The following is a 26,541-nucleotide window of genomic DNA, read 5'->3' on the forward strand; positions in this document are numbered from 1 at the left end:
CGCGCCGGAGTCTACTATTGCTCCTCGGCGCTCTGGAGGTACGTCCATCGATTTTGCTATGACTGCGAGGTCTGACGTAGCGAAAGCGTAGTTGTCCTTTGGCTCCGGCTCTTTGGCTACATTGGCACTTTGTTTTTGGGTGCGTCCTCCTTGTCTCTGCCGTTGATTCGGCCCCTGACCTTCTTTTCCTCCACCTTTTCGCCAACAGTCACTCTTCCAGTGGCCCTTACGATCGCAGTTCGTACAGACTGCGTCGGGGTTGGATTTTGGAGCCGAGCTCTGCGAGCTCGTGCTCCTCCCTGCATTTGTTCTCGCGGAGAGCGCACTGTTGGTCCCGCGTTTGTTGGGACGTCGTTCGGTGAGTAACCGGTGCTCGTATTCCTCTGTGATGATGGTGATGAGTTCGTAGGGCGAGAGGGGAGTTTTCGTTATCTTGGCCGCTGCGTTCATCGACGACAGTAGCGGCCGGTAGGATTCAGGTAAGGACCCTAGGATGATGGCATGAAAGTCCGTATCAATGACGGCTACCCCCATTCCAGCTAACGACTCCCTCAGGCGCAAAAGCTCTGAAAAATGAGCCTTGACGTCACCACCTTCTTCGCACCTCGTCTCCTGGAGCCTCCGTCTCAGATCTATCTGGACGAGTTCGGTTTTGCCTTCATGTATGTGGCATATTTCCTTCCAGATTTCGGACGCGGATGCTAACTTTTGGACACGTAACAGCAGCCGATCTGTGATCGTGCAAAATATTTGCTGTTTTACGAGTGAGTTCTTTTGTTGATACTCATCGGTCTTTGCGTCGAGCTCATCGATTTCTTTCTGCGTAGGTGTTGTACCATCCGGCTTCGTAACGGCCCCCGTAGAGCTCTTTACGAAAGGCGTAGGCTCTTTAGCTCGTCCATCGGTATATCTCGTAAGTCCTCGTGCACCTATAGCCGTTAACGTCCTTTCCTTGTAGGTTATCCAGTTCGAGCCATCTTCGGCGAGCTTCGGGATGTTAAAAAGGTTTGAATTGGTGCTGGGAGTCGACAAGTCCATGGAGGAGACAGGGCTCATAACCTGTGGAGGAACGATACACGCGGGAGGTTTTACGACACGCTAGAACAAAGGTACGAGTCTCAGTATTCGTTTCGAATCTCTATTAACAATTGTTTGTACCTAGAACAAAGGTACGACTAGATGTACGTCAGCGCTTGCGCTCGAACGTTACAGTGGGACTTGTACTTACGTCTCAGTATTCGTTTCGAATCTGAGACGTTTCGACGAAAACAGCGTCCTCTTATACGGTGAGTCTGCCAGCAATAGCTTTGATGAAAAATATATACTTAAAGAACGAAAAGATTGCCGACGTTGACACGTCGTCGACGTTCTCCGTTTGGAGACGCTCGCACTCGATGTGCTCTATTCTTCGGCCGTATCGTCCTTTCCTTTCTCAGCTCTCTCTCTCTCGGCCTTACTTCCCTCGGACACATCGGCTCTCAACACCACGGTGGATGCCTTCCCTGCCTCAGCAGATGCCATAATGAGGTGAAGGGGGTTTGACGGATCGAAGGTGGTCCTATAGCCGCTGTTCCTTTTCCGAGCATGCAAGATGCTGTACAAAGGGGAGGCAAACATGAGGATGGTGATGACGGTGAAGGGAAGGATAGAGATAAAATATGCCGACCGCCGAGTCCAGCCTATCGTAGATATGTACATAGTCCCATTGACTACGGAGGAAAGGTTGCTTGGGATGGTGTTGTCGGGGAAGCTACCCACAACCATGAACCCGGAGTGAAGGAACTGCCGAGCGATTCTAAGTCAATTTAAATTGGACCCAAGGGATCAGAACCCTCACCGTGGCAGAAAATTCAACAATGCCACGCAATACTCCTCCTAAGAAGGGCATAAACTTAAGGCGGGCGAAGACCTTGCGAAATAAAACTCACCAGCTTTTTGTAAACCTGCGTCTGAGTTCCAGCATTGTCATTGATAGATGTGTTAGTTGTTGAGGAATAGATGGAGTACAGAGTATCTCTGATCAAACTGCTCAGAAGCCCCTGCCAGTAGATACACTGAAATGCGACAGCTCCAGTGATGAATGACAGTAACTGTTCATTCTCTGATCGGAAGGGGGTGGATGAAACGACCTCGGAAAAAATTAGGCCATTGGAATAATCGGCGCGGACTGTGGTTAGCATTGGGACCACTTCGCATACACTTGCGTCAAGGAACCTATACTTATAAAATCCTTGTGAAAGAATCGCTATAGGAAAAGAATCGGTCAATGACTACAAACACATAGTTCAATGGCTCACTGACGCTTGTATAACTTTGATTCAGACCCGAAGGCCCCGGGCACACGAGGCAAGGAAGAAAGCCACTATCTGACTGGTCTGCATCTCCACTTGCATTCACCACGGTCACATATTCCTGCGTCGTGGGCATATCTAGAAGCTGACAGTAAATCAGAGGTAATATATATACGGTCGGAACTCACTGGCACCGCAGTTTGCAGTTATATTCCACAGGCGAAGACCAGTGATGGAGTTGTACAAATTAGCTGGGTTGGAATAGATGACGGAGGAGTTACTCATGTGCTAATGGGCTGACAGCTGACTTTGGCTGTTAACCCCTGCTGCCACATGGAATAGTTCCTGCTGAATCCTTGAGGAATAGACACGCTGGTATGTTTTCTTGGCAGTGGTACTGTGTTGACTGTGACCTTTCCACCAGTAAACCCAAGACGAGTGCCATCGGCACCCAGGACTCCATTCGAGCAGGAATAGCCCTCGATGGTGGGCACAATCCCCTATAGGTACACAACGCATCATTACAAAACAGCTTCAGGTGAGCTGAGAATATGAACCTATGAGTGGATACGTCGTATTTTGTGCCATTGAAATTGAATATCCCAGGAAGACCAAAGGTATAGCCTGCATCAGAGACTCCGCTTAGCGTTCCGCCGATGTCGAGAATCGCGAAAAAATTGTCCTGGACTTGGGGTGTTCGTTTTAGAAGAAACGGACGAAACGCTGGGAAAGTAGAGATACATACTGGCATTGACACCCTCTGTTTGAAATTCTATAATGAGGTTAGGTGCGCGGAAGTGACTTCCGCCCGAAGGTCTGATTGATAAGGACAAAAAATATCACTGTATCGTAGGTATTGTAGGAAGCTCCGTTAAGTTGTAGCCAAGTTGTTCCCGTTCGTAGATGGACTTTCTAGCATTGAGCCTGACCACCAATTTACTGCCTCAACGAGCTTCGCATACAGAAACAATGTCACTCACACCGCCGCCATCATCGAGTTCATATAGGCTATGACGAAGGTTTTAGTGCCTTCACAGCGCAAAGGAAACATGCTGACACCTCCCTATCACCGCTCCGGGCACAGCGGTATAGAATTGCCCGATCAGACTGTCTTGACACGTATACTGAAACAGTCTTGATCCCTCTTCTTGCAAGTGTGGACAACAACCGGTCACGGTGATTGCTACAATACTAGGAACCGTGTGAAATGGAATGTACAACCGGTACGGAGAATAAAGGCGTTTATGACGACTCACGAGCAAGAGGGTCACGAGGAGTCTAGAACGACAAAGACAAGATCTCAGTTGTCTCGAACGAAAACTCTATAACGGTGCGTCTACCTAGAACGACAAAGACAAGCTATAACTAACATTAGATGCGTCGTAAACTCTAGGGACTTGTTGGCACGTACATCTCAGTTGTCTCGAACGAAAACTGAGATGCACCTGCGGTACTGCTGGTAATCTTATAGTAAGTTGGTCAGGTACTGGAACATATGAATGAGAGACTGAAAATAAACTAGGACGCGAGCCGACGTCATACGTCGCTCGTCTTCGTCCGTTTTGGCGCGCGCTCGAACCATTCTCCCCTTATCACTCGGATCCTTCGGACTCTCTCGACTCGGATCTCCCCCTGGCCTCGGATCTCTCGGTCTCGTACTCCAACAGAGAATTGCACATACCACAAAAATAAACCCATGCTGATAAAATCCACATCGTGGCGTTGATGTACTGTCTTGATTTTCTCCTTCCATTATAGAATCCTGGATGGGTCAGACAACAGGTGAAGTAGAGTGACCACGCACCAAACATTACCCGTTCGTGCTGGTCGCATGAACAACCATATAGATCCTGTGCTTACAGAATCACGTAATGCGTTAGTGAATGCTGCTATTGGCGACCACTGATTCGAGGTATGGACTCATTAGACTTATTCAAAAACTATGCTATGACTGGCCGACCTTCGTGGTGAACCTGACTTCAGAGCTTCTTGTGTATACTCTTTGGCACCTAAGTGAGAGATTGTATAAGTTCAATGATCAAATCAAGCACTCACACTAAACCACTGACGACTAGAAACCAGGACGACGACAGAGCAGCGACGCCAGAATTGAAAGATTTATGTAACTCATGGCACAATCTATAGCGTCCAAAAGTCAGAGAAGGACACGACTGTTCGAAAAAGCTCACTGAATGTTGTAGTAGTGAGCGCACACTGACGGTCTGTGTTATAACTCTCCAGGAAAGAAATGATAAAAATGTGATCTCACAACTATGCCTGCGATCCAATGATCGTTGCCCGTGACTAAAAGAGCGCATTGAGACCTTTACTCTCGCAGATCCTAAAGGACTCACTGATTCACACCCGGTACGCATAGAAACTGTTCTGTTGAAACAAATAAGTATCATCCCGAGCGCTAGCGACTGGGAGAAACGTACCACTGAACAAAGAAAACTGATGGCTTGTTACTAGACTTCATGGACGACCAAATATAGCGCACTCCCTGACATAAACGCTCCCGGCTTTGTGGCCCATGATCATTACAAAGTACACGACGATAGCACAAATGTAACTTGCCAGCGTCTGCCTATTTTCTAAATGAGCCCGTGTAGGATTCTAGGGACAAGTCTATCGACTTACCAGGGGAGTTTAGTTGTGCACTCGAGGGACGTGCTACGTCGACACGAGATGAGGGCAGACCGATATAACCCTATCATTGAATTGTTTCGAAAAGATTGACGTCATCATGGTATCGGCATCGTGTGGAGCACTCACAAGACTGTTGATGAAAATTGACATCAACAATTCTTTTATTATTAAAGTACAAAGTAGTGCTCACGAAAAACTTAATCTCGCGGAAAAGATCGCAAGTAGAACATATACTGCCCAAAGGATATCTCATAGAGCCTTACAACTCTGCAGGTCAATATTGGATAAAGACCGAGTGACATGAGTCCACACGCTGCAGCTATGATGCATCCTTGGCCTATAGTCAGCTGTAAGGTAGGGCGAATCCCCGGACTGCTCACCAATCATGATGCATTAATGAGCCCGGCCCCCACATAACCTGAATAGAATTGGGTGCCGTGGGACACGAAGGGGAAACACGATATATTAAAGAGAGCTGAAGTAGACGTTGAATCTGCGAGGCTCTCAAGATCTCACACCTTAGAGCAATTTGCAAAATGGTTCGCACTATCAGACGCGAGGGAGACTAGAAACTTGAAGTTACATAAAATACTTCGCACCAAGTATGGCAATCAAGACTCTCCGGCTCAGCGCACGTCCGCCGGGTCAATCTTGTGCTGCGAACGCCGATGGTGACGCGTCAATGAAAATGGTTGTCGATCGACGGTGATACCGAAGCGTTGGGTAGGCTGAGGAGATACCAGGGTTTCGACTTACAGTATATAGGATCCCCGCCCTCAATAAGATACAAACATACATCTTACATATCATGATACACACCAGCGCATTTTACATAATGGAGCTCAGCGAAGCTCGCGCGTTACTAATCGTCCAAGACAACACATGAAAATGCACTGAACTATCTACGCCCCTTTTCCCGGCACAAGGTGTTCCGAGTACGGCCGCCGTTCTCCGCGGCGACCATGAACTAGCACACCTCTCTGATTGATCAAAGAGTGCGTGGGCACGCCTTTAGGGGCGCATGCCCTGCTGCACGTTATTCCATATAGTGCTAGCGCAGTGTAATGTCACTCTACCGAAGAATGCGGCGACGGCGAAGATGCAAGGGATTTCCCTGGCACCCAGGGTGATGTTGCTGACGCGTTCATTGGAGGGATTGGGTTTCGGCTGATGATGGCAATTTAAGTTGGGATAGGTTCGCACAATATGCATGGCAAACTCACTTCGCAGCAGCTTCTTCGAAAAGAGGTTGGAATACGTATACACCCGAGGCGACGCCTGGTTAGTTTCACAGCGGATATAACAATAATGCCAGAGATTGAGACGACTCTGCTTCATACCTGTTAAACCTGCGACTATGTGTGGAGTAAACCGCCGTGACATGATGATGGCTTTGTGCAAGCCACAACAGGCCACAACACGGTAATTGTATTTCCGTTTTGAGAGAGAGATTAAACTCAGCGGCTATGTTTACCTCGAGGTCGCAAATCGAAGAGGCCAACACGTAGGTAGATTTATGTTGTCGAAAGTCTAGCGACATTCCTCTCGCAAAAGAACAGACCAAGTATTTGCGCTGTTGACAAACACGTGCCTTGTACAAGTCATTGTCCATGAGAGCATGCGGCGGCCCAGACTGAACCTCAGCCCAGGTGACAGCATGAAGCCTGTGGCGGGATTGATAGTCTTTACAGTGGCACAATTAGCATCTCCTGGCTTTAATAAAGCAAAGGCTGGATTTGCGGTTGTTCAGGGCAACAGTGTAACCTGGAGAAATATCAGCATTATTCAGTGATAATCTAGATGCGATAACGTACGCGACATTATGTGCAGGCAACAGATTAAAGTCTTGTAAAGCTGGAAAAGTGAAGAGTACTTGTCTGTCCTGTAGCACAACTTATGCGTATTTAAATCTGCAGGTCCAACGACATGCCGCGAGGCAGCCAAAGTGAATACCGATAGTGTCCGATATCGTCTGCATTGGTCACGGAAACCAGGTAACCGCAGTTCCCGTGGCCACAATGAAGAAAGTCCCGCCCGTCGTGTTCAATCAGAAACACTGCACAGGATAAACATAACTGCAATTTATTTCAGAAGCTGCAGAGGAGTGCTCTTGAAGACCGAGGTAAACATCACCTGTTTTGCAAAACCGCTCATCTGCTCTAACAACCATGGAAGGCAGAGTCCCTGGAAGACGGAGCGGTACCAAGAATGATATACAACAGTGTCAAACAAATAACACACGCAACGTTTCGGTCCAGTTTGAACACCGATCGAGGCACTAGGATGCTAGCAAAATCGGATATAATGGGCCTATAGTCTGGTTAACCTATATTGGGGGGACAGAACCAAGGAGTGGCTGAGATGCGATCTATTTATGCTATGATGCAATGCAACCAGCAACAATTCCTGACCACAGCGGCTCTGCGCGCTTGAGAGAGGCCCGGTGAAGATGTAGATGAGAAAAACTTAACGATCGCGTGGCCATACGACGCGCGCGCGAGGGTCGGACAGATACAGCGGAGATTTATGGTCGACACTCTTTCCATAAGTCCGATAGCAGATCGATCATACCTGGGGCCCAAGTCTAGTCACCGACATGTGACAAATCTGGGAACTGATGGAGGTCGATCAGGGTCGATGGGGAATCATTGGCAAAGAAGAGTGTTTCTCTGTGCCGATCGAAACAAAAACATGAACCAAGGCCTCCCGATTCCTTGAACCAGTTGGCAATCGTGTGGGCGATGGCTGATTTGCCCTTGCCCGCAGGGCCAGATAGCCACAGCACCCGTTGAGCAGCATCTCCGCTGCCATTGATCCAGTCTGTAATCTGGGAAAGAATCCCCGTGCGCGTCCCTTGTAAGCACTGTTTCATGGTATCTAGTCCTGGGCCCTTTGCATAAGCGATATCCCCGAGATCCAGGGTGTCGCCTGAAATGGTCTGAGTGAATGTAAAGACAGAGGCGTATCAGAATCCTTACCTGCACGTTGGACGAAGATGGCCACGTCCCGATCGACTTATTGTTGCATAAGGCCGTCCAAAGCGTCGCTGTACTGTTTGATCGTGTCATCAGTTTCCGAGATAACGTTTTTCCCGAGTCTCTTCCCTACGATATAGTATAAGATTCATATACAATTACGATAGCTTGGTGACTCACAAAAGCTCTTCGTCTCCGAGTAGTCCCTGATGAAACGGGCGCACTCAAGAGTCTGGTGAAGGATCTTTTCAACGATACAGCACGTCGATTCAAATTTTTCAAGACTGTCATCTTGAGCCATGAAGCGGTAAACTTCAGCCAATTTCTTGAGAAGACTAATAATCGATTGATCGCGCTGTGCCTACGCGATTATGATCTTCATGGAAAAAGAACTTCTGAGCAGGAAACTGAATTCCGGGAGAAACCAAACATACCTTGGATGCAGCAGATAGCGCACCTAGCGCCATCTTTGCGTACGGATGTACCTATACAACTTGACAACTTGATTAGTTCCCTTTCAAACAACAAGAATGACCCATACATCTGCAATCTTCTCAAGGACAGCATCGATAATCTTGAGGGGTTGGAGATACGTCGTTTCAAAATCATCTGCAGCAGTAAGATCCGCTGGGCCAGTGTCAATGGCAGATGCGACAGAAGTCGCATGTTTCCCGAGTGATCGCATGTTTTGTGTACCACCACGGGCACCCTGAAGTTTGGCGTCAACTAATTGGGGATCAGGTCTTCCTTCCTCGCCAGAAGAAGCAGCCTGAACCTGTGGTACCACCAAAATTAAAGAAGAAAATCAGAGTGTTTGATTGAGATACCTCCGGAGCAGGCTCTCCGGGCAGCCTTTGGTTCACGGAGTCACTTGGAATATCAGATGTGGTGGGATGCTTGTTGTCGTTGCAAGGATGGAGATGCAACGTGTCCTGAGCGCCTCTAAGAAAACTGAAGGACTAGGGTAGCAAGTTCGAGCACTTACCTCGGCTTGCTGACTCGATGAAGCCATTGCGACGTCGTGGATCACAGTGGTGCGGTTGCGTGTTCGTTTGGAGCGTTTCTGTACAATCTTAGCCGTATTCAGGACGAACAGTATTCACGTCTACGCACAGGAAGCTTTTTGGTTAACCCATTCTTCAATTTCCGCAGGAACTGACAAGGTCCTCTACGAGGTTGGTTCTGGATGAGTAATGCGTAAGGACGACGATAGATTTCAAGAGACCACGTACCAAGCTTTCAACTACATTTGCCTGATTGAATCTGGAAGTTTCTCGAGGAGGATCGATATCCGGCCTATGATCTCCAGTCATCGCGAGTGGTTGTATATTTAGATCGTTGTGAAAGAAACGGTGGGGTACACTGAGAAGTGGTGTGAGAAGGGAATGGGCGTCCCACTCTTTGGCAGAACTTTAAAGAGCATTCGAAGCATGATGGCCAGTATGTTGACTTCAAGGGCTATGCATTCAGCCACACAATTCCCATCAGTTCCAGCGGGGCGAGCCCATTGCTGAAGCAGACACAGCTCAGCGACAGACGAAGTCAAATACACATATTAGGTATACACAGCAAATACACAGCTCTCCCAGCTCGTCTTTTTTTGAATTTTTATATTTGGCCATCTAGGCTCACATAAGCTAGGTTCCTCGATGGCTCAACTACAAATGAAACCAAAACGTTCTCCGAATCCAATCAAATGTTCGAAATCAAAGCAAACCTTGAGAGGACAACCGTCATAACCTGTTTTGGATGCCGGCGGGAAAGTCACGTGACGTGTCGGGGGGGGGGATGAGCTAGGTGAGCTAAAAAGAAGGCTACTGATGGGCTCGAAGGTCAGTCATCTGCTGAGAGCTTGGAGGTGTCGGCCGAGACTTGGAGCCGTGACATCTTTGGTATGGAGCTGGAAGCTGATGATGATTGGCCTGGCTCAAATACCGTTGTGAAATTTGTAGTGCTGCATCTCATCTACGAGGTGTCTGATTACTGTACATACTCGACTGTTGATCGATAAACTGCTTGCTACTGATCCATCGTCATTTCTGGAACTCCGAAGTTGAAGTCGGGGACTGGCGCTTCCTAGCGCTGCTACGATACAATACCTTTGATTAATGATATTCGTTCAATAGCTGTCCAAAAGATCAGTCGGACACTCGATATGGAATTAAGTCTGTCTTTCTGGGCCGTACCGTTAAGTTGGGTTTGAATCTCCGTCAGGACCTAACGGCCGTACATGCACAGGCGGACCGCAGCTGGAAAAGGAAATCGACGCCGTAGACTCTATTCCTCGTCAGTACCTAAACGCCAAACCATCATCGATAGATCGATAAACACTTATCTTATACGATGTCGCCCCAAGATGCGGTAAGTGTGCCATCGTGGTGTCCGATCGTGCGTGCTCACTCTTGGAGAACGGATCAGAAATGCTGTAGCATTGATCACGCCCGGAAAATAGTGGCGGAGAGGAGGGAGATGGAGATGGAGATGAAGAGGCAGAGGAAGAAGCATAGGCAGAGGGAGAAGGAGAGGCAGAGGCAGAGGAAAATGGAGAGGCAGAGGCAGAGGCAGAGGAAGAGGGAGAGTGCGGAGATCTCGCAGTTGGAAGGGAAAAGGTCTGGAATCCTGTCGAGGTGGCGGCGTGGGTTGTCAAATATTTTGGGCTGGGGAGAACGGATTGATGGTAAGCGTCCCATGAACAATGTAATCTGAAAACCAAGCAGTAATAACGTCCAGTCCTAGCATGATCTTAACACTACCAATGATGTGGCTAGAAATTACGACCATGCTATCCAGACGTTGATGTTTGGTATCCACGAAGGCTCATGTAATTACTCAAGATGTCTAACATCCGGACCATCTGACTGAAGATGAGCACACGATGACCACCTTGCCGAAGGCGTACGAGGAGCTTGTCAAGGAGAACCATCTCTCCGCAAGGCCTTTGAGAGTGTCGTCGTCAACGTCAGTGCGCACTTCGGCTCCGTCGGTGATTCGCAGCTTTTTTGAGCTCCATCGCAAGGTTGACGTTGTTGTTCCCATTTGCACTCTCCACCAACCCCTGGAAGTTCTGGACGAGGATGAGCGAGAGTTGATAGCCAGCCCAATATAAGCCTACCTTTGTCAGGATATCTACAATATTTTAAGCACGAGATACCGCCGACTCGGGCGCAATTGTGTCCACTACGTCATGCTGTGTTGTTGTGCTTTGATAGTTTCGTCTCCTTTCTGTTTCCTATTTGCTTTCTTGTAAAAATGCGTCTGCGGAGACATTTCTACTCGAAGGATGCGCTCACTCTTTTGTAGGCAAGGAAGTAAGGACATCAAGTTTCAGTCGGTGGAGCATGAGTGACTCGAGTTGTTGATGCAGCTCCTTGACCTTGACTTCGTGATCCGCGTCGTTAAGATGGGATTCGTCGGTCAAGGCGACTATGATAAGAATATGACACAGAACCTACACCTCTCAGGTATCAGGAAGTGCATCAATGAAAACGCCTCTGCACGCGATGCGGCGTCAGCAAAAATCGCCACAACTCAGTCGTAGTAACGCGCACCCTTGAAATTGTTGTGCAGTGGCGTGCCAGTGATCAATAGCTTTGTACAATATCACGGCGTATTGATGTCATGCTCACCTTGCCATTTCACATCTTTTGTACAGACCCCCTTGAGTGTTATGTGATAGTTGCGCGTCCTAAAGAATCTTCGTGAGGTAAGATGTGCGTGTCTGCCGCTCGCGTATCGTAACAATCTCAAGGCACTCCGCCTTGACGACGTTTCGAAAAAACTTACGAGCATCTTGCCAAACATGAGGCTGGTGTGCGATATCATGCAGTTGTGCGCCAGCTCCTAGAGGGGCCATGCAGGTAAGTATGATCCCGAATGTGAAAGCAGCACACAACAGCCTGCCTTAAGACCGAGATTGACCCGGGACTGCGATATACCTGAGCCGTTGAACTGGCAGAGAAGACTGCGGGTCATAATATGTGTCTGAATATCTCACTCATATTAGTGTACTGTATGGCATCCCTAGTCTGCGCTTCACCTAGGTTCTCTGCAGTGTCGTCGTTTAGATAGTGAGAATGAAAGGTTTCTTCTTTTTCAAAGTCCCATTTGCCTTCGGCTTCATGCAACCTACACATCCCCTTTGGAAGATAGATAGATCCGGATGTCAACTAGATATGACCTGTAAAGCTTTCGAACGGTGATGAGGCCGAGCTAAAGCTGCCTTTTTGCTCCCCTCAAGGATTGTGCTTCCTTCTTAGTCATAAGCTTTATCAGCCCACGAAGAGCGGAGGCCCGACCTAGCAATAAATTTCTGCCGCCCAAGGTCTGTCAGGTATTGACTATGCACGTGGGAGAGGACCTCACCACCACAACAGCTTGCGCTGAGGATGCAGGAGCATAGTCTTTGTAAAAGGCCAGACCACCAAAGACAGCGGGTCTTCACTACCGACAATTTTGCGAAATGAACTGTTCGCAGCACAGCGGAAAAACCAGATTTCAAACCATCGACTTAAGTCTTAGTTGGTCTCGTTAATCGGATGGACTTACAAATTGTAATCCATCGATGGATTGTAATCGATTAGGATCAGTTGCCACGTAGTATGGTAGTACCAGGTGATTGAGTTTTGAAGCTCCAGTTAGCACCCTTGAAATTGTTGTTTTGCAGTGGCGTGCCAGTGATCAATAGCTTTGTACAGTATCACGTTGGTTTGACGGAAAGGAAGTGATTAGTCGGGTGTGGAGACGAGATCCGAGGGGTGTGGTTTGGACCACGAAGGCTTCGCCTTCGTAGTCGGTGGAGAAGGTCTGGCAAAGCCAGACCGCAGTAGGGAGCGCGATCTGGAAGGTTTTTAGTCCGATAGCTTTGGAAGTTGAGAGAAGAAAAAGACGTAAACTCACCTAACAATCTAAACATAATTGCCTGAAAATTTACCCCTGCTCAATTTGGACAACTTCAAACCGCTCATTCACCGCGGCTAAGTAGTTTAAGTTACGTACCAGGTCGTGAAAATAGTGGTCTTGCGTTCAATTCTTGGTTTCTAGTATGAGCATCGATCCTTGCTTCGGCGGTTGCAGGTTCTAAGGCGGGAACTTGGATCGCCTGGCCTGGTATCATCGGTGGTACCTGCGACATGGTTCTCCCTTGCGCAGTACCAGTATAACCAGTAATTTAAGATGCCAGCCCACGCCGAATACAATCCGCCATCTCCTAGAGAATTCTTCGCAGAGTGGGCTAGTATCAGAATTTGTGAGATACAGTAGATATTGAGAGAACTTGCTTGAAACGGTACGGCAACCATAATCGAAACAAAGGCCATATATCCTCGGAATGAACTGTTTGCTGCACCCGCTGACCACGAGCGATCAGGGTTCGCATTAACGAGGTACAACGAGCCTTGGATCAGTTGCGGGGGCTCCTGCTGCGATGCGACCGCCTGGCCTTAAACTGATAATTTTGGTAGCAACGCTGGCACTTGGTCTTGTAGCCTGCGTCCCGCGTACGGTGAAACGATTAGCATCTAGGTTTTATTATGCGAGCGAAAGTGAGACGAAATTGTCATTACTCGACCGAATTCTGAGCTAGTACTCCGTAGTTCAAAACCCTAGATATGGTGCATAGCTTGGATGAGATAGTTGGACGTTCTCTCTTTATCTCCAGTGAACGAGTCAGCACCCTTTATGGCGCTCGTTCTCGTTCATCCACCTCTAATCAGAACCCGAAACATCAGCGTGAGGGGCATGCGAATACAATCCACATACCTTTAAGTGCCCATCTAAAAATCGGCGCCCGGTAGTATGGTAGTGACAACAGTGTGGCGCTGCAAGTCCATCTCTGCCCTGCTCTTGGTCATATTAAAGGTTAATTGGAATCCTGTAATAACGCTGCCAATTCGCTCCTCAAAGTCGCGGTGGAGCGCTGTGATGATGCCCTTCAATTTGCTAGTAGGGACTTTGCTGTCCGTCGACCTCCAGTCGTTAATTCCCTCTATGTTTTTCATAGATGGGATGTGAAATGAAGATACGGTACGGAAGACGTATCGTTTGCATGACGGGCGACGACGTCGTCAAGAGCTTTCTCCGCCCTCGCTGTAAGCTCCTTTGCGGTAGGAAAAAACCTCTCCTCAAAGGTCAAGTTTATCATCTTCGCGTCAGCTTCTTCGTGTGAGTACCAATACTAGTAGTGGCAAGGATTTAATTCCATCCGATGATGTTGAAAGTAGCTGTACATACCTTTCGATGTAGACCTGCGAGATCACTGGAGGTCGCGGCGATGATAAAGTGAAAAAAAAAATTGTCTGAGGTTGATACTATGATGACAATCACCGTGTTGCCAAATGGTGTAGTTATTGATCACGATCGCAGGCTGAAGCCGGTAAGGTTGGTAAAGACCACCGCACTGTGATTTTTCCTACCTCAAGTCTATTTCACCCAGGCGGGACGCAGGGAGTAGCGATGGAAAGGATGGGCTTTAGACAATGTAGCCTTAGAGAGTAGGTACTAACGATCGATAAGAACCAAAATAATATGAACAAACATATGATCTAAGCGGCAGTTACCGCACCACTTACTTCTTGCACACTGTGGGAAGTAAAAACACTGGAAATCCGTGTTTTAAATACTGAAAGTCAGGGTCCAAAACACTGACTTTCACGGTTTTGTATCTTTGAATCGCAGTCAACATCAGAACCAGAAGATAAGATGTGCAAAATTTCAGTGTTTAGAACAGTGAAAGTGACATTTTTCAGTGTTTTCAACGCTGAAATCGGATTAACAACAAAGATCGTGATACTCCTTGAAACACTGAAAAACACCATTTGCGATGCTGACAATTATGAATAGGATTACAATAGACTAATTTGAGAGTGATACATGACGCATGGGCAGTCAAAAAAGGTAACTAGCTTGCGTCCAGGATCTGTGAAAAGAGTCCAAAGCGAGAGCATATCGAATAACAAGGTGTATGGCTGCCGTTGCTTCAAACGCAGTAATCGAGTGTCAGGGAAATGATATTGACTCTTGAGCGCATCTAAATTGGTTTGTAGGATCTGCTGGGATGACTCGGATGAGAGCACCGCACAATGTTACGCACTTGCCCTTGTTGAGCGCAGCTGAGCTTGAGCCTACAGTGGAGTTGCCGGAGAATGAGTTCTGGGACAAGCTGGGGGGTGAGAGATATAAAGAGTAGACAATATGGAGCAGGTGATGAAGCTCGTACTGACGAAAACACCACTTGTAGCAAGGAGGACGGTTGCCTTTTTGAAGTATATCAGCGTCGTCTTGAGCTCGCATAAAATGAACGCAAACGTGCGAGAATGTCGCCGAAACTGTCGGAATACAAACAAGAGTGAAAAAAAAACGATGGTAAAAAAGGACTCACTAAGACACTGTGAACAGTACGCAACGACATCAATCAGCATGGCTCACACTTGATAGAGGATCGACACCCTGTGAACGGCAGACAACGACTTTGATAAGCATGGCTCCAGTCAAAGCAGGATTGACACACTCATTCACTGCGAATGGCAGGCAGCAACTTGGATCAGCGTGGCTTGAGCTCGAAGGAAAACCAACAGACTCACTCACTGCAAATGGCGGGGAACAGCTTGGATCAGCATGGCTTGAGCTCGAGAGAGGATTGACAGACTCACTCACTGTGACTCCCCATCCAGAGCCGAGTCTACAAGCGCTGCGTGCGAGTGAGAATGAGAGTGCGATGAGCAAGAATGAGTGCCGCCTCTCGTCCTTTTCGTGTCTTCGGCGTCCTGGTGTCATCCGCGAGTGTTCGCGCCACGTCAGCACTTGCTGGCGTGCGTTGGGCGTTTGCGCATGGTGCTGGTGTGGGCCTTTGAGTGGCTATATGCGCAGTTATAGTGAGTATATGCATCAAATTTTAACTTGTCCACCTTAAAATAAGAATGAACGATCATTACGCACCAGTTCCCTCCTTTTGAGAGAGGCCCTGGGAGTCCCATAACACAAATTGCTCATTAGGTAGCGCTTACTCCTAGAGGCACTGTTCAAGATGGAGTGTTGGGGAGAAACAGAGTATAGCCTGAGTATATAGTGCTTAGCTGCGAGAGCATGCTCAACTCACCTATTGAACTTCTCAATGGCCTTGTTTTTGGTATAGTGGACGGAGAGGACGATTGCGAAGAAGTCCTTTGTTGACGTGTTGTTTGTATCTATCACGTGACAAATGTGTTTGCCCAAATTGGCAGTGGCATGCCTCAAATGTGCATAGGATGATTTTCCCTTTTCATATTCCTGCATGACCGGCAGCAAAAGAGTTCCCATTCAAAGGCACGTCCCAAACCATGCACAATACCAGAAAACTTAAACTCCTTTACGAGGATGGAGACCATGTGTAGAGGCCTACAGTCATGGAGAACATCACCAGTGCTTTAGACGCTGAGAAAACAAATCAGCGTTTTCACCACTGAAAGTACCGACACTGAAAAGCTTGGTTTGATTAGTCAGTGTATTTAGTACTGATTGATATGATGGTCACGTGGGCACTGAAAATAACTGCTGCCTTTTTCAGTGTCTGCGTCATTGATATTTGTCATGTAGTGCTTTTTACATTTATTTTCAGTGTTTTTACTTCCCACAGTGTGCACTCGGCAACTGGAGGGGCCAGTTGCAGAAGCAAGCACTGGCCATGGGCATAAAGCAGACGGGTGAGTCCCTAGCTTTGATTCGAGGCGCGCCCCTTTCTCCACTTTCTTGGGGCTGTTTCTTTGGCACCTGTCAGGCGCTGGTTGTGAGCCTCACGCCGTGGCGACGTTGTGAAGCTCGGTACGGCCGTTTGCCCCCAAGCTGAGCGCGCTGCTCGGCGTCGCGCGTCGCGCTTGGCTGTCGCAGAAGCTCGGTACGGCCGTTCTCCCCGAAGCTACCTGCGCGGCCTTTTGCGCTTGCCCCTTGCTGTCGAATTTACCTTGGCATCTTTGAAGCCTCTGACGAACTTATTTGCAGTGAATTGAGATGGTCCCAAGCTTGACTGCTGAATGCGGTTCAGAGGCCACGCGTCAGCCGATTCCTGCGAGGTGCTGCCCCTGCAAAGAAGGTAAAGCTCGAGGGCGCTGCTGACCCCTCAAGTAAGGCCCTGCCTTCGGGGTCCAAGGTTGCGGACCCTCCGCGTGAGCTTACCAAGTCCCAGGCTAAGGTGAGGGGGACGTCTAGACCCCTGCCGACCGCGGCACTACGACCTCAAAGCTCGATCAGGTAAGTCTGCTTTTCGCAGTCCTCGTTGTACCACGCCCATTGCGTCCTGGATTACTGGGACAGTCACTGCCTCCGGCCCTGCTACCTCTTTCGATCTAAAGGGCTACCTCACACCACTAAGTCGTTCTCAAGGTTGGAGCTGAAGTAGGCGATATCAAGCTTGCTCGTACGTCGTTTGACTCGCTCATCAAGTCAAATCCTAAACATCGTATTGCAGCTGCACGTTTGGAAGAACGCGCTGGCTGTACATTTGCCGCAAGGGAGCTCACAAAGCAGGTTGCCAAAGGCGTTCCAAAAGCGATGATGGTCGGTTCGGAAGGTTACACGTACGTGAACCGCGGTACCCCCTGCGCTGTCGCCGGTATGCCTTATAGAACGACGGCGATGCAAAGTCATTCTTGCCAATGCCGTTGAACACCTCGGCCAGAGCGTCAATATCTGGCCTACAGGACCTTTGACGTGACGTTAATCGAAGAAACCCGTTCTGCGTAAAGGTATATAATTTTTTCGTTGAATTTACCGCAATTCATTCACATTGCACAGCACTAGAGAATAGCATTAGCTCCTTTCGGGAAGCTGTCAACCTTGAAGAATCAGCTGCGGACGCCCGCATACTCCTCCCATACTACGAGGCGATCCCACTTTCCGTCGAGCTCTGGCCCGCCCTTGCCCGTCCCGAAACCCCTGAGCGCGCCAAAGTCGTCGTCAACAAGGCGCGCAAGACCGTTTCTAAGTCGCACGAGATCTCAATTACCACTGGACGCCTGCTCGAGCAATCGGAGGTGATGGGTAACCCCAGCAGGGCTTCAGAAACTAGAGACGAAGACCTCGAGCTGGTGGACGGGACCATCAAATTTGGTGTCCGGGCGGTGCTACTTACACGCGAGCATGTGAGTAAAGTTTATGTAAACCAAAGTCTTATGGAGAATGACGATTGACTTGTTTTCAGCACTGCCACTGGGAGTCTCTCGCTCGAGGATCAAGGTACGGCGCAGAAAGACACACTTGATTCCATGTCGAGTGTCCGACTGATATTTTCGACATCTATTGAACGAAAATTCCCCTCGGACAGGAAGCTTGCACGAATATCATTGCTCAAAGGTATTGTAATATTGCAACCAATGAATCATGACTTAAAGATTTTCTTAGAGAACGTTCGCATGGCTCACCTGGCATGCATTGGTGAGCTTTGCAGTACTCATTTCATATTCCTACTAATGTGTGTGTGTGTGTGTGTGTGTGTGTGTGTGTGTGTGTGTACAGGCAGTCGCAAAGTCAACGGCGTGGCCGAGGTAAATCTTCACTAAGTAACCATCATCCGTCTGAATATGTACCATTACCCCTCCAGCTGCATAGTGAAGTGGTTCAGATGGCTATTTCAAAGAATTTTTACGGAGCTAACAAGTAATTTCAATTTCGAAGCTGAATTAGCGCATGCGGTTTTGTGCGCAAGGTTTGGAAATGTGACCAACGGCAGTGAGTATGTGTACTATGGTATTAATTCAGTTCCATAAAGATCTGACTATTTGGACAGATGGTGCGAAGATCGAGGTCGCGGAGGAAGTTGGCCCTAGGAACGTTTGTACGTAGTCTGGCATGCATGTATTGCCTATGTTACAGACTTACTGTTCTTTTGTAGTCTTCTTCGATCATCTGACACACCCGCAGTGGAAGACCTATCAACACGTATACCACCCCGTTCCTGTCGAGCAGAAGTCCCCTGCTCTTACACAAGTCCTTAACGAGATCTGCTCTGGGTTGTTTGGCGACAGAGGCGTGTACGAGCCATAAGTAATGTTACAACAAGCGTATGATGAAATTCACTTATTTCTTTGAACAGCCTGCTCAACACGATTGGTCAGGGAGACTGACATCTTATCATTGAAGATTTGACTGCTGTGAGCAACATACAGGGTGAGCGATAACGTCCCTGATGAACCCTTTTCAGACATTGACGCTCATCGCATGGTAGACGAACCCTATAATGACCGAACTGAGTGGATTAAGAAGAGTATCGGACCGCAAAGATATGAATTATCAATTCCAGTAAGAAACGTAACAAGGAATAATTCAATTTGGAACAGATGGGCAAGTTCAGTTCTGATCGTGCGATCCAAGATTACGCGCAGGAGTACTGGGACATTGAAAGCACTAAGGTCAAGCCGGGAAAGGGCATGTGAGATCTAAAGGGAAAATGCTGGGGCCGTGTGCGGGCGCATAACGATCCAAATGACAGTTGTATGAATAATGTGAATGCGACATCTGGAATCCTGTGACAGGCTATCGAAGGAGGTACGGGTGCAGATGGGGCCCGCTAAATGACAAAGGACTGACAAAGGACAGTAGGAGGTTTCGGGAACGTCCTATAGCTTTGTTGTTCGTAACACATCGGTGATGTCGTCATTATGGAGTACAACCCGTGTGGCTTAGTCTCTGAGTACGCTCATAGTCGTTCCTTCGAAGTTGTATCTCAAGGAGGTGACCGATACTTCCGATAGCACTGACGACCACATTTACATGGACTTTCATCTCAATGCCAATCAGATGCTCTTTGAGATATCTATATTCGCAGTGTGTCCTCATGAATAGTCTATCGTTGACTACGTGGACACTCCCGATTTAAGGCGGCGCTGTGCCTTGATAAAGAATGATTGCAGGCACAGAAGGATTTTTGGATGTTCCTTCGTTGCTTGGTTATATAGTTCGAGAGATGTCGGTTTCTCTATCATCAACATTATCTCTTGCGTCTCTTGAATATATTGTCTGTGCTGCGGGAGAAGAAACTCCTGTTTTCGTGACGATTTGTTGCAATCATCGCCTTTTTCGCATTCATAATATTCAGTATTTGACGGACGTGTTTTGAGAAAAGAAACTATGAAGGTAGCGGGCTTTGCCACGCATGTGGCCTTGAGCGACTTATATATATAGAGTAGTACCGGTAAAAACCAATTGCTTGCGATCGGATGGCCCCGCAAAAAATCATGACTGAAGCAGCGGAATACGGATATGTACAAAACACAAAACGGGATGGTCATGTGGCGTAGAACGCCCCAATTATTTTGGTTCAATATAGTCCCTCCGAACTGTACATTACATGCCCACAGCAAAGCGCAGGCAGCCTAAGGGCATGCAACATAGTGATAAGGTCCCAAAGCACCCTCGTCTGGATGGGCCTTCTGGCCAGTCCTCTCCCACATCAATTGGTGGGCCTACCTGTTGTGAGCACTCCCATACCCCAGACCACTTAGGACTACTCTTCTCCCTTCCTACCTCCGTCTGTCCCGTGCTTGAACTGTTAGGAATGTCATTTGGGCCATATGGTTTCATCTGTAAGATCAGTTCTGCTCTAGTACCAGCCCGCCTTCTAGGTGGCCATGTGGGGCATAATCACCATAAACGTAGGCTCCCAAACAGAACAACAGTGTATAGAGAGGGCTTAGTCAAGCATCTACTTAAGAGCCATGGACTCGTAGCAACAACACCCTGTCCTAGCCCTACTGGTGACCTATCTGGCCCCATCCAAGGCCTTCAGCCACTGTGGTCATCAATGTGTCCGCACCCTGGCTGCTCCTTCTGGTCCTTGATGCAGATATCGAGAGGTTCTGTCAAGAGTCAGCAAATCAATACTAGGAGTCATGTCACTGCAGTCCATCCCGAGCATGCGGCCACTTATCTAGCTGACAGTTTTGAAACTCGATGGATTTATCGTCCATTCAACAAAATTGTGGATTCAAACGACCCACTGGTTTCACTTGTCTGGCCTTTGGCTGAAGGGTTCACTCCTGTACTTTCTGTAGAAGATATACTGCCCTCCCCCTTGCAAATCTCCTCTCATTTTTTACCAACAACTCCTCTCTACCCCCAATATTCAATTGACCTCCGGTGGCCCAACTTCATCACCAGCTTGGGCGCACAAGCGGACTCTCTTCGTGGGCTGATAAAGCTTATGACTAAGAAGGAAGCACAATCCTTGAGGGGAGCAAAAGGGCAGCTTGAGCTCGGCCTCATCACCGTTCGAAAGCTTTACAGGTCATATCTAGTTGACATCCAGACCTATCTGTCTTCTAAAGGGGATGTGCAGTTTCGTCAAGCAGTGACATTACAGTGAGTACCCTCCTCATCCATTTATACATAGCTCATGGTCTACTCAGCACGAAGGCGCATTTCAGAGCACTGAGCCGACTTTCTTACTACACCTACTCCAGACCTCTATCTCGCTGCATCTGTATGCTCATCAGATGGATCCACGCAGAGCACACCGGGACTTTGGCGGTATTCGGTACTCTTCACATTAGACGGAGTCTGGCCCAGGAGTACGCTGCTAACATGCTCTACCATTACCTCATTACAACCAAGATTCCCCGTCCTGCTGCACTTCTCCAACTTCTGCATCAACTGCTGGTGACCCTCGTCAAACAGAAATTTACGGACTTAGAAATGATGGCATGCCCTACAGATTACGCCCTATGCATGGCCTCACTGGCTGACAATGGCGGCTTTCTCCTTGCTTCCACTGCCACCAAGACCTGTGCAGTGCTGCAGCACAACTTCTATACCGTCATCGTCCACTCGGCTCGGCTTGAGGACCACGGCCACCAAAGTTTCATTCCTTTTCGTTTGGATAATTTCACCCTGGATCCTGTGCCGGATACAGGTGAGGCGTCTCAGCCTATGGAGGAGTCAGCCGCTGCTCCGGTCCCCCCGGATGAGAGGGAAGGTGCCGATGATAGTGCGGTGATTGTGCAATTTGAGGAAGTGGAGGAAGAGTTTGTAGATGATCATAACGATGATATGGGCTCAGAAGAGGGAGAGTCTATGCTACCGCATGAAGCCGAAGGCGAATGGGATTTTGAAAAAGAGGAAACTTTCCATTCTTACTATCTGAACGGCGACACTGCAGAGAACCTAGGTGAGGCACGAATTAAGGATGGCATACAGTGCACTAACATGAACGACATATTCAGACACATACTATGACTCTCAGTCTTCCCTTCCAGCTCAACGATGTCCAGCAAAATTTGTATCCAGGAATGATCAAGCTCCTGGATCCTCGTCTGTCTTAAAGTAAGCTTGATTGTACAGTTTATTACGCTTACCTACTTTGCCTGCAGCATTTTGGCAGAGAACCTACCCTACCTTCAGCCTTTGATCGCCAGTCACCCCTCGTTTGCCACACCGTACAATCAAATGAAAACTGTCTGGTTTGCCGCAAGGTTGACAGCGTTAAAAGAGCAGAGAAACTACGGGTTTATCTTTGCTGAAGACGGCACTGCCATTACCATGAGAAACGGTCGTGATATCTCCCATGGTATCCTTTTTTCAGATCTTGGGAGATTAGCTGAGACTGCAATAGCAGATGTATCAGAACAGATAATGGAATGTCTTCCAGACGGCTGCCAGGGCCTTCTTCAGCAGTTTCATGGTATTTTCAGCCAGTTAGTGGACGACCTCAGTAGTCCCCACGCCATTTTCCTTCAGCCTTCCAATCGCGTTCTTCTACAGCCACTGTTGGACATGATGTTACAACGTCTGATGGATCCAGAAGAGCCTAAACATCATATCATGTGTTCTTCTTCGTTGATCAATGAAGAATGCGCAAGACAGTGGCTGGATCTCGATGAACGAATTCTTAGTCCAATTATCGTCGCCTTTCTCCTGACATGCGGTATTCCTCCTCGTCACTGGCAATTTCGATCCCTACTATTCCAGTCAGATAGCAGCACTGGCAGTGCTCGTAATCTCTATCTACTAGGCTCGGAGCTTGTTATAGGGAATCCGGAAGCAAAGCAAATCAATCAAGTTACACGAGAGTGCCTGTGGGCATTCCCTCCTAACCTTGCCCCACTCATCTCGTTCTACCTGGCTATAGTACGACCTTCTGTGATTCAGATCTCGGGCCTAATTCATCACGTCAATCAAGCTCACCGAACACATATCTTTTCTCAGACATTCAGTTCAACCCGCCTCGAATTCCCTCACGTTTGGAATGGTAGCGATGTCAATGCTGCACTGTGGGCACATACGTCTTCCCTCGATGTTCGGTTGACATGCAATCTTTTACGAAATGCAGTCACAGCGATGTACCATCAGTTCTTCCCCACACTCTCGCAATCTGAATCCATAGGCGCTCAACCGGTTCAAAAGGCAGGTAGCAATCGCCATCGACCTTCAGAACATGTTCCCCCTGCTCTAGGGATGTCATTCGAACAGGCTCGGAAATACATATCCTCCAGCCATGCATTACAAGTATTGTATGGGCTACGGTGTCCTAATAATCACCTAGCGGACGGGAATTCGGCCATTTTGGGTAACCTGAAGCATGCAAGCCTTGCTTTAAAGGAAGCGAGGTTTCGCATCCGAGAAGAATATGACCTATACAATGCCCACTTGCCTGCTATGTCAGGGAAGGCGGCTGGCGTCTTGGATACTGCGCCATACATACGTGTCAAAGAGGTAAGCAAGGAGCCCCAACCGTCAGCTGAGTTCTCACATGACCTTACTCAGGGCATGATCGGTGATGAGGTGCTTCGGCGGGTATTACATGTAGTTTTATTCGGTGATTCGAAACCATCTGTTTTTGATCGTCCTCCTCCAGGAGGGTACCTGATTACTGATGTATCACGCGCAGTGGTTCAGGTGAGAGTTGAAATTAGTCATCTTTCCATAGCACTCAGGTGGCTCCTAAGATCATACAAGCTATTGAAGAGCAAGAACACGGGCTCGAGTATGATTTGACTCGACAGACAGACATTGATGCGATCATCCACTTCGATGAAGTAGAGAAGAAAGCACAAACATTTCTGGCAACAATAAAAAATGACTTTCCTAAGTCATGGACTGAGCTATGCTTCGAAGTCCATGGGCTCCATCAGAAGGCACCAAGCACAGGTGGAGAAAGGTGTTGGGCGTTGAGGGGTATTCCTGGATAAATTTTTTCATGTACAACTAGGACATTCACAATTTAACAAGTTGAAGGGCGTCATCACAACGCTCCACCACGACTTTGCGGAGCGAATTGGCAGAGTGATTACAGGGTTCCAATTAACCTTCAATATAAGCAAGAGCCAGGCAGAGGTGGACTTGCAACGCCACGCCGTTGCCATGACGTTCCACGCCCTACATCATTGCATCTGGGAATTTGCAGTCGGGGCTGGGACATAGGGTCCCGAGACTAGATAGTATCATCCTACTCTCAATGGACAAAAGATTGGATAGTTGACGTGCTTTGAAGCAGCCCGCAGTATATGGCGTTTGAATCACGAATATTAAACATGTGTGTTTCTACGGAGACGGTCGGTGGACGATAGCCCACGTTTAACGAATCTAGCATCATGACCAACAAGACGGATGGACGTTCAACAGACGATGGCCTGCGTTTAACGACCCCGCACAAAGAGTGGCGAGGGAGGGACGTTCAGCAGACGATGATCTGCGGTTAACGAACCCGCACAACCAGTAGCGAAGGAGGGACGTTCAGCAGACGATGGCCTGCGTTTAATGGACCCGCACAACCAGTAGCAAAGGAGGGACGTTCAGCAGACGATGGTCTGCGTTTAACGAACCCGCACAACCAGTAGCGAAGGAGGGACGTTCAGCAGACGATGGTCTGCGTTTAACGAACCCGCACAACCAGTAGCGAAGGAGGGACGTTCAGCAGACGATGGTCTGCGTTTAACGAACCCGCACAACCAGTAGCGAAGGAGGGACGTTCAGCAGACGATAGCCTGCGTTTAACGGACCCGCACAACCAGTAGCGAAGGAGGGACGTTCAGCAGACGATGGTCTGCGTTTAACGAACCCGCATAACCAGTAGCGAAGGAGGGACGTTCAGCAGACGATGGTCTGCGTTTAACGAACCCGCACAACCAGTAGCGAAGGAGGGACGTTCAGCAGACGATAGCCTGCGTTTAACGAACCCTCACAACCAGTAGCAAGGAGGGACTTTAGGCAGGGTTATGAGCGCTGTGTCAGAAGTATGGGAAGCATTATTGTCACGCTTATCAAAGTAAAATCAGGTGCCTGCAAACGCATGCGTACGAACTTGTTTCCTAATTAATCGATTTGATTATCTCAGCCGCTAGAACTCGCTCAAGCCTCACCGGTTATTTCTCGTCGTTCATATTCCTGACTCTGAGTTCTCTCCAATTAATTGCAAGCTTGTCCTCGCATTATAATCGGTGTTCTTTAAACGTATGTTAGATTCATTAAACTTTGATCTCGCCTGTTGCAGTATGGCTCGTCTTTATTGGTGAAACTCCCGTGCTGCGCTCCCCGAGTGCTTGCCGAGCATACCTGTCCTCCCGAACTTGTTCCTCATGATATGCGTATGTTGTTAGTGCTCCGCGTTGTTTGGAAAGGGTGAATACTTAATGATTTTCGACAGGTTGCTAGTATTTCAAAGCACCGGTCGCTCCTTACGTGCCATTGCACAATACAATATAGTGTCACAGCTTGTCACAAGCGGTTGTGTACTTACAATGGACGTAGTTTGACCGCTCCAAGACTTGAGCACGGACCGACCCCAGCCCGACTTTATTCATATCAGTCAATACTGCCATCGATGGTCATCGTCGCACCTTGTGGCGCCTTGTCAAGTTGTCAGGACGTTGAAGGGTGGTGCATCGTCGTATCAAAGCTTTGTGAACTTGATTTCACTCTTTGATTTGAGAAAGGCGTCATTTTAACATCTCTTCTGGCTTTAATGCTACTGTCGGCAACATGCAGAATTTGGGCCTTGAGATATCCTCCCCCTCGCGATATTTCGCGGAAAAGTCGATGGGCGAAACTGGTGCGTTGCGATAGCTTTATGTGTCTACCTCGAACCAACTTGGCGGGCAGGTTTTGTTGAGACCGGCCATTGTTGCGTCCTGCTTCAACTTCTTCATCGTCTTGTCACTCAAGAGAGCAGCATCGGTCGTGCGGCCTTACATCCTTGAACCACTCGCGCTGCTTGTGTCTTGGATACTCACCCGACTGAACCATCGTCGGACGCGATCATCATCAACCATCCTCCTACTGTTTTGGCCTTGTTACACCGTCGACCTCGCGATATGGACCAAATCGTTCGTGTAGGGCGAAGTCTCGAAGGGACTTTTCGTAGTTCTCTCAAATGGGCTGTCGAACTTTTCTCTCTCCCGGCACACGCGCTGGAGTGCGTCTCCCCTGATGATTCGGTCAAGGATAATACGGAGAGCCCAATGGTCACGGCAAATGTATACAGCATCTGGTGATTTGCTTGGTTGACACCGTTGATGCAGAAAGGTTCGAAAGAGTTCATCACGACTTGCCTGCTTTGCTTCCCCATGGCGAGTCAGAATATTGGAAACGATCTAGAGCGCTCTCTAGAGGAGCAGTGAGTGTAATTTTGATAAAAATGGTTTTCTTTGTCCGACCGAGTTGCAGTTCGT

General features: G+C 48.3%; 6 protein-coding genes across 6 annotated transcripts; 3 read left to right on the forward strand and 3 right to left on the reverse strand.

The window, feature by feature from the left end:
* Nucleotides 1-1,401: 1,401 nt before the first annotated feature.
* F5891DRAFT_1199978 (uncharacterized protein) lies at nt 1,402-1,888 on the reverse strand (the record flags this gene model as incomplete). Its single annotated transcript, XM_041368801.1, has 2 exons — nt 1,402-1,782; nt 1,838-1,888. 2 exons carry the CDS (start codon nt 1,886-1,888, stop codon nt 1,402-1,404), a joined length of 432 nt encoding a protein of 143 aa, XP_041216832.1.
* A 5,636-nt stretch (nt 1,889-7,524) lies between these two features.
* Nucleotides 7,525-9,228, reverse strand: F5891DRAFT_1199979 (uncharacterized protein; the record flags this gene model as incomplete). The annotated part of the gene is made up of 9 exons (XM_041368802.1): nt 7,525-7,878; nt 7,919-7,986; nt 8,096-8,276; nt 8,350-8,400; nt 8,457-8,690; nt 8,743-8,847; nt 8,901-8,978; nt 9,029-9,097; nt 9,148-9,228. 9 exons carry the CDS (start codon nt 9,226-9,228, stop codon nt 7,525-7,527), a joined length of 1,221 nt encoding a protein of 406 aa, XP_041216833.1.
* Nucleotides 9,229-15,285: 6,057 nt separating this feature from the next.
* On the reverse strand, nt 15,286-16,123 carry F5891DRAFT_1078930 (uncharacterized protein; the record flags this gene model as incomplete). Its single annotated transcript, XM_041363414.1, has 3 exons — nt 16,053-16,123; nt 15,848-15,931; nt 15,286-15,766 (listed from the first exon to the last, which is right to left on the reverse strand). Coding segments are annotated over exons 2-3 (497 nt in total), but the record flags the coding sequence as incomplete, so codon positions are not given.
* Nucleotides 16,124-17,621: 1,498 nt separating this feature from the next.
* On the forward strand, nt 17,622-18,210 carry F5891DRAFT_246399 (uncharacterized protein; the record flags this gene model as incomplete). The annotated part of the gene is made up of 3 exons (XM_041371062.1): nt 17,622-17,628; nt 17,678-18,024; nt 18,084-18,210. Coding segments are annotated over 3 exons (414 nt in total), but the record flags the coding sequence as incomplete, so codon positions are not given.
* A 4,275-nt stretch (nt 18,211-22,485) lies between these two features.
* On the forward strand, nt 22,486-24,135 carry F5891DRAFT_1078939 (uncharacterized protein). Its single transcript, XM_041363415.1, has 3 exons — nt 22,486-23,587; nt 23,639-23,770; nt 23,821-24,135. Exons 1-3 carry the CDS (start codon nt 22,508-22,510, stop codon nt 24,061-24,063), a joined length of 1,455 nt encoding a protein of 484 aa, XP_041216836.1. The 5' UTR covers nt 22,486-22,507; the 3' UTR covers nt 24,064-24,135.
* A 1,620-nt stretch (nt 24,136-25,755) lies between these two features.
* F5891DRAFT_1078940 (uncharacterized protein) lies at nt 25,756-26,436 on the forward strand. Its single transcript, XM_041363416.1, has 2 exons — nt 25,756-25,922; nt 25,973-26,436. The coding sequence occupies exons 1-2, from the start codon at nt 25,836-25,838 to the stop codon at nt 26,204-26,206; spliced, it is 321 nt and encodes a 106-aa protein (XP_041216837.1). The 5' UTR covers nt 25,756-25,835; the 3' UTR covers nt 26,207-26,436.
* Nucleotides 26,437-26,541: the final 105 nt, after the last annotated feature.

Source organism: Suillus fuscotomentosus (assembly GCF_016647785.1).
Source record: "Suillus fuscotomentosus strain FC203 chromosome Unknown F5891scaffold_213, whole genome shotgun sequence".
Lineage (NCBI taxonomy): Eukaryota > Fungi > Basidiomycota > Agaricomycetes > Boletales > Suillaceae > Suillus > Suillus fuscotomentosus.

What these genes read in the sequence shown, in the direction of transcription:
- F5891DRAFT_1078940 (XM_041363416.1), top strand. Translation starts at nt 25,836, where the DNA reads ATGCTACTGTCGGCAACATGCAGAATTTGGGCCTTGAGATATCCTCCC. An exon ending in AAAGTCGATGGGCGAAACTG is followed by an intron (nt 25,923 to 25,972) that starts GTGCGTTGCGAT and finishes CTTGGCGGGCAG; the next exon opens with GTTTTGTTGAGACCGGCCAT.
- F5891DRAFT_1078939 (XM_041363415.1), top strand. Translation starts at nt 22,508, where the DNA reads ATGGAATGTCTTCCAGACGGCTGCCAGGGCCTTCTTCAGCAGTTTCAT. An exon ending in CATACATACGTGTCAAAGAG is followed by an intron (nt 23,588 to 23,638) that starts GTAAGCAAGGAG and finishes GACCTTACTCAG; the next exon opens with GGCATGATCGGTGATGAGGT. An exon ending in TATCACGCGCAGTGGTTCAG is followed by an intron (nt 23,771 to 23,820) that starts GTGAGAGTTGAA and finishes GTGGCTCCTAAG; the next exon opens with ATCATACAAGCTATTGAAGA.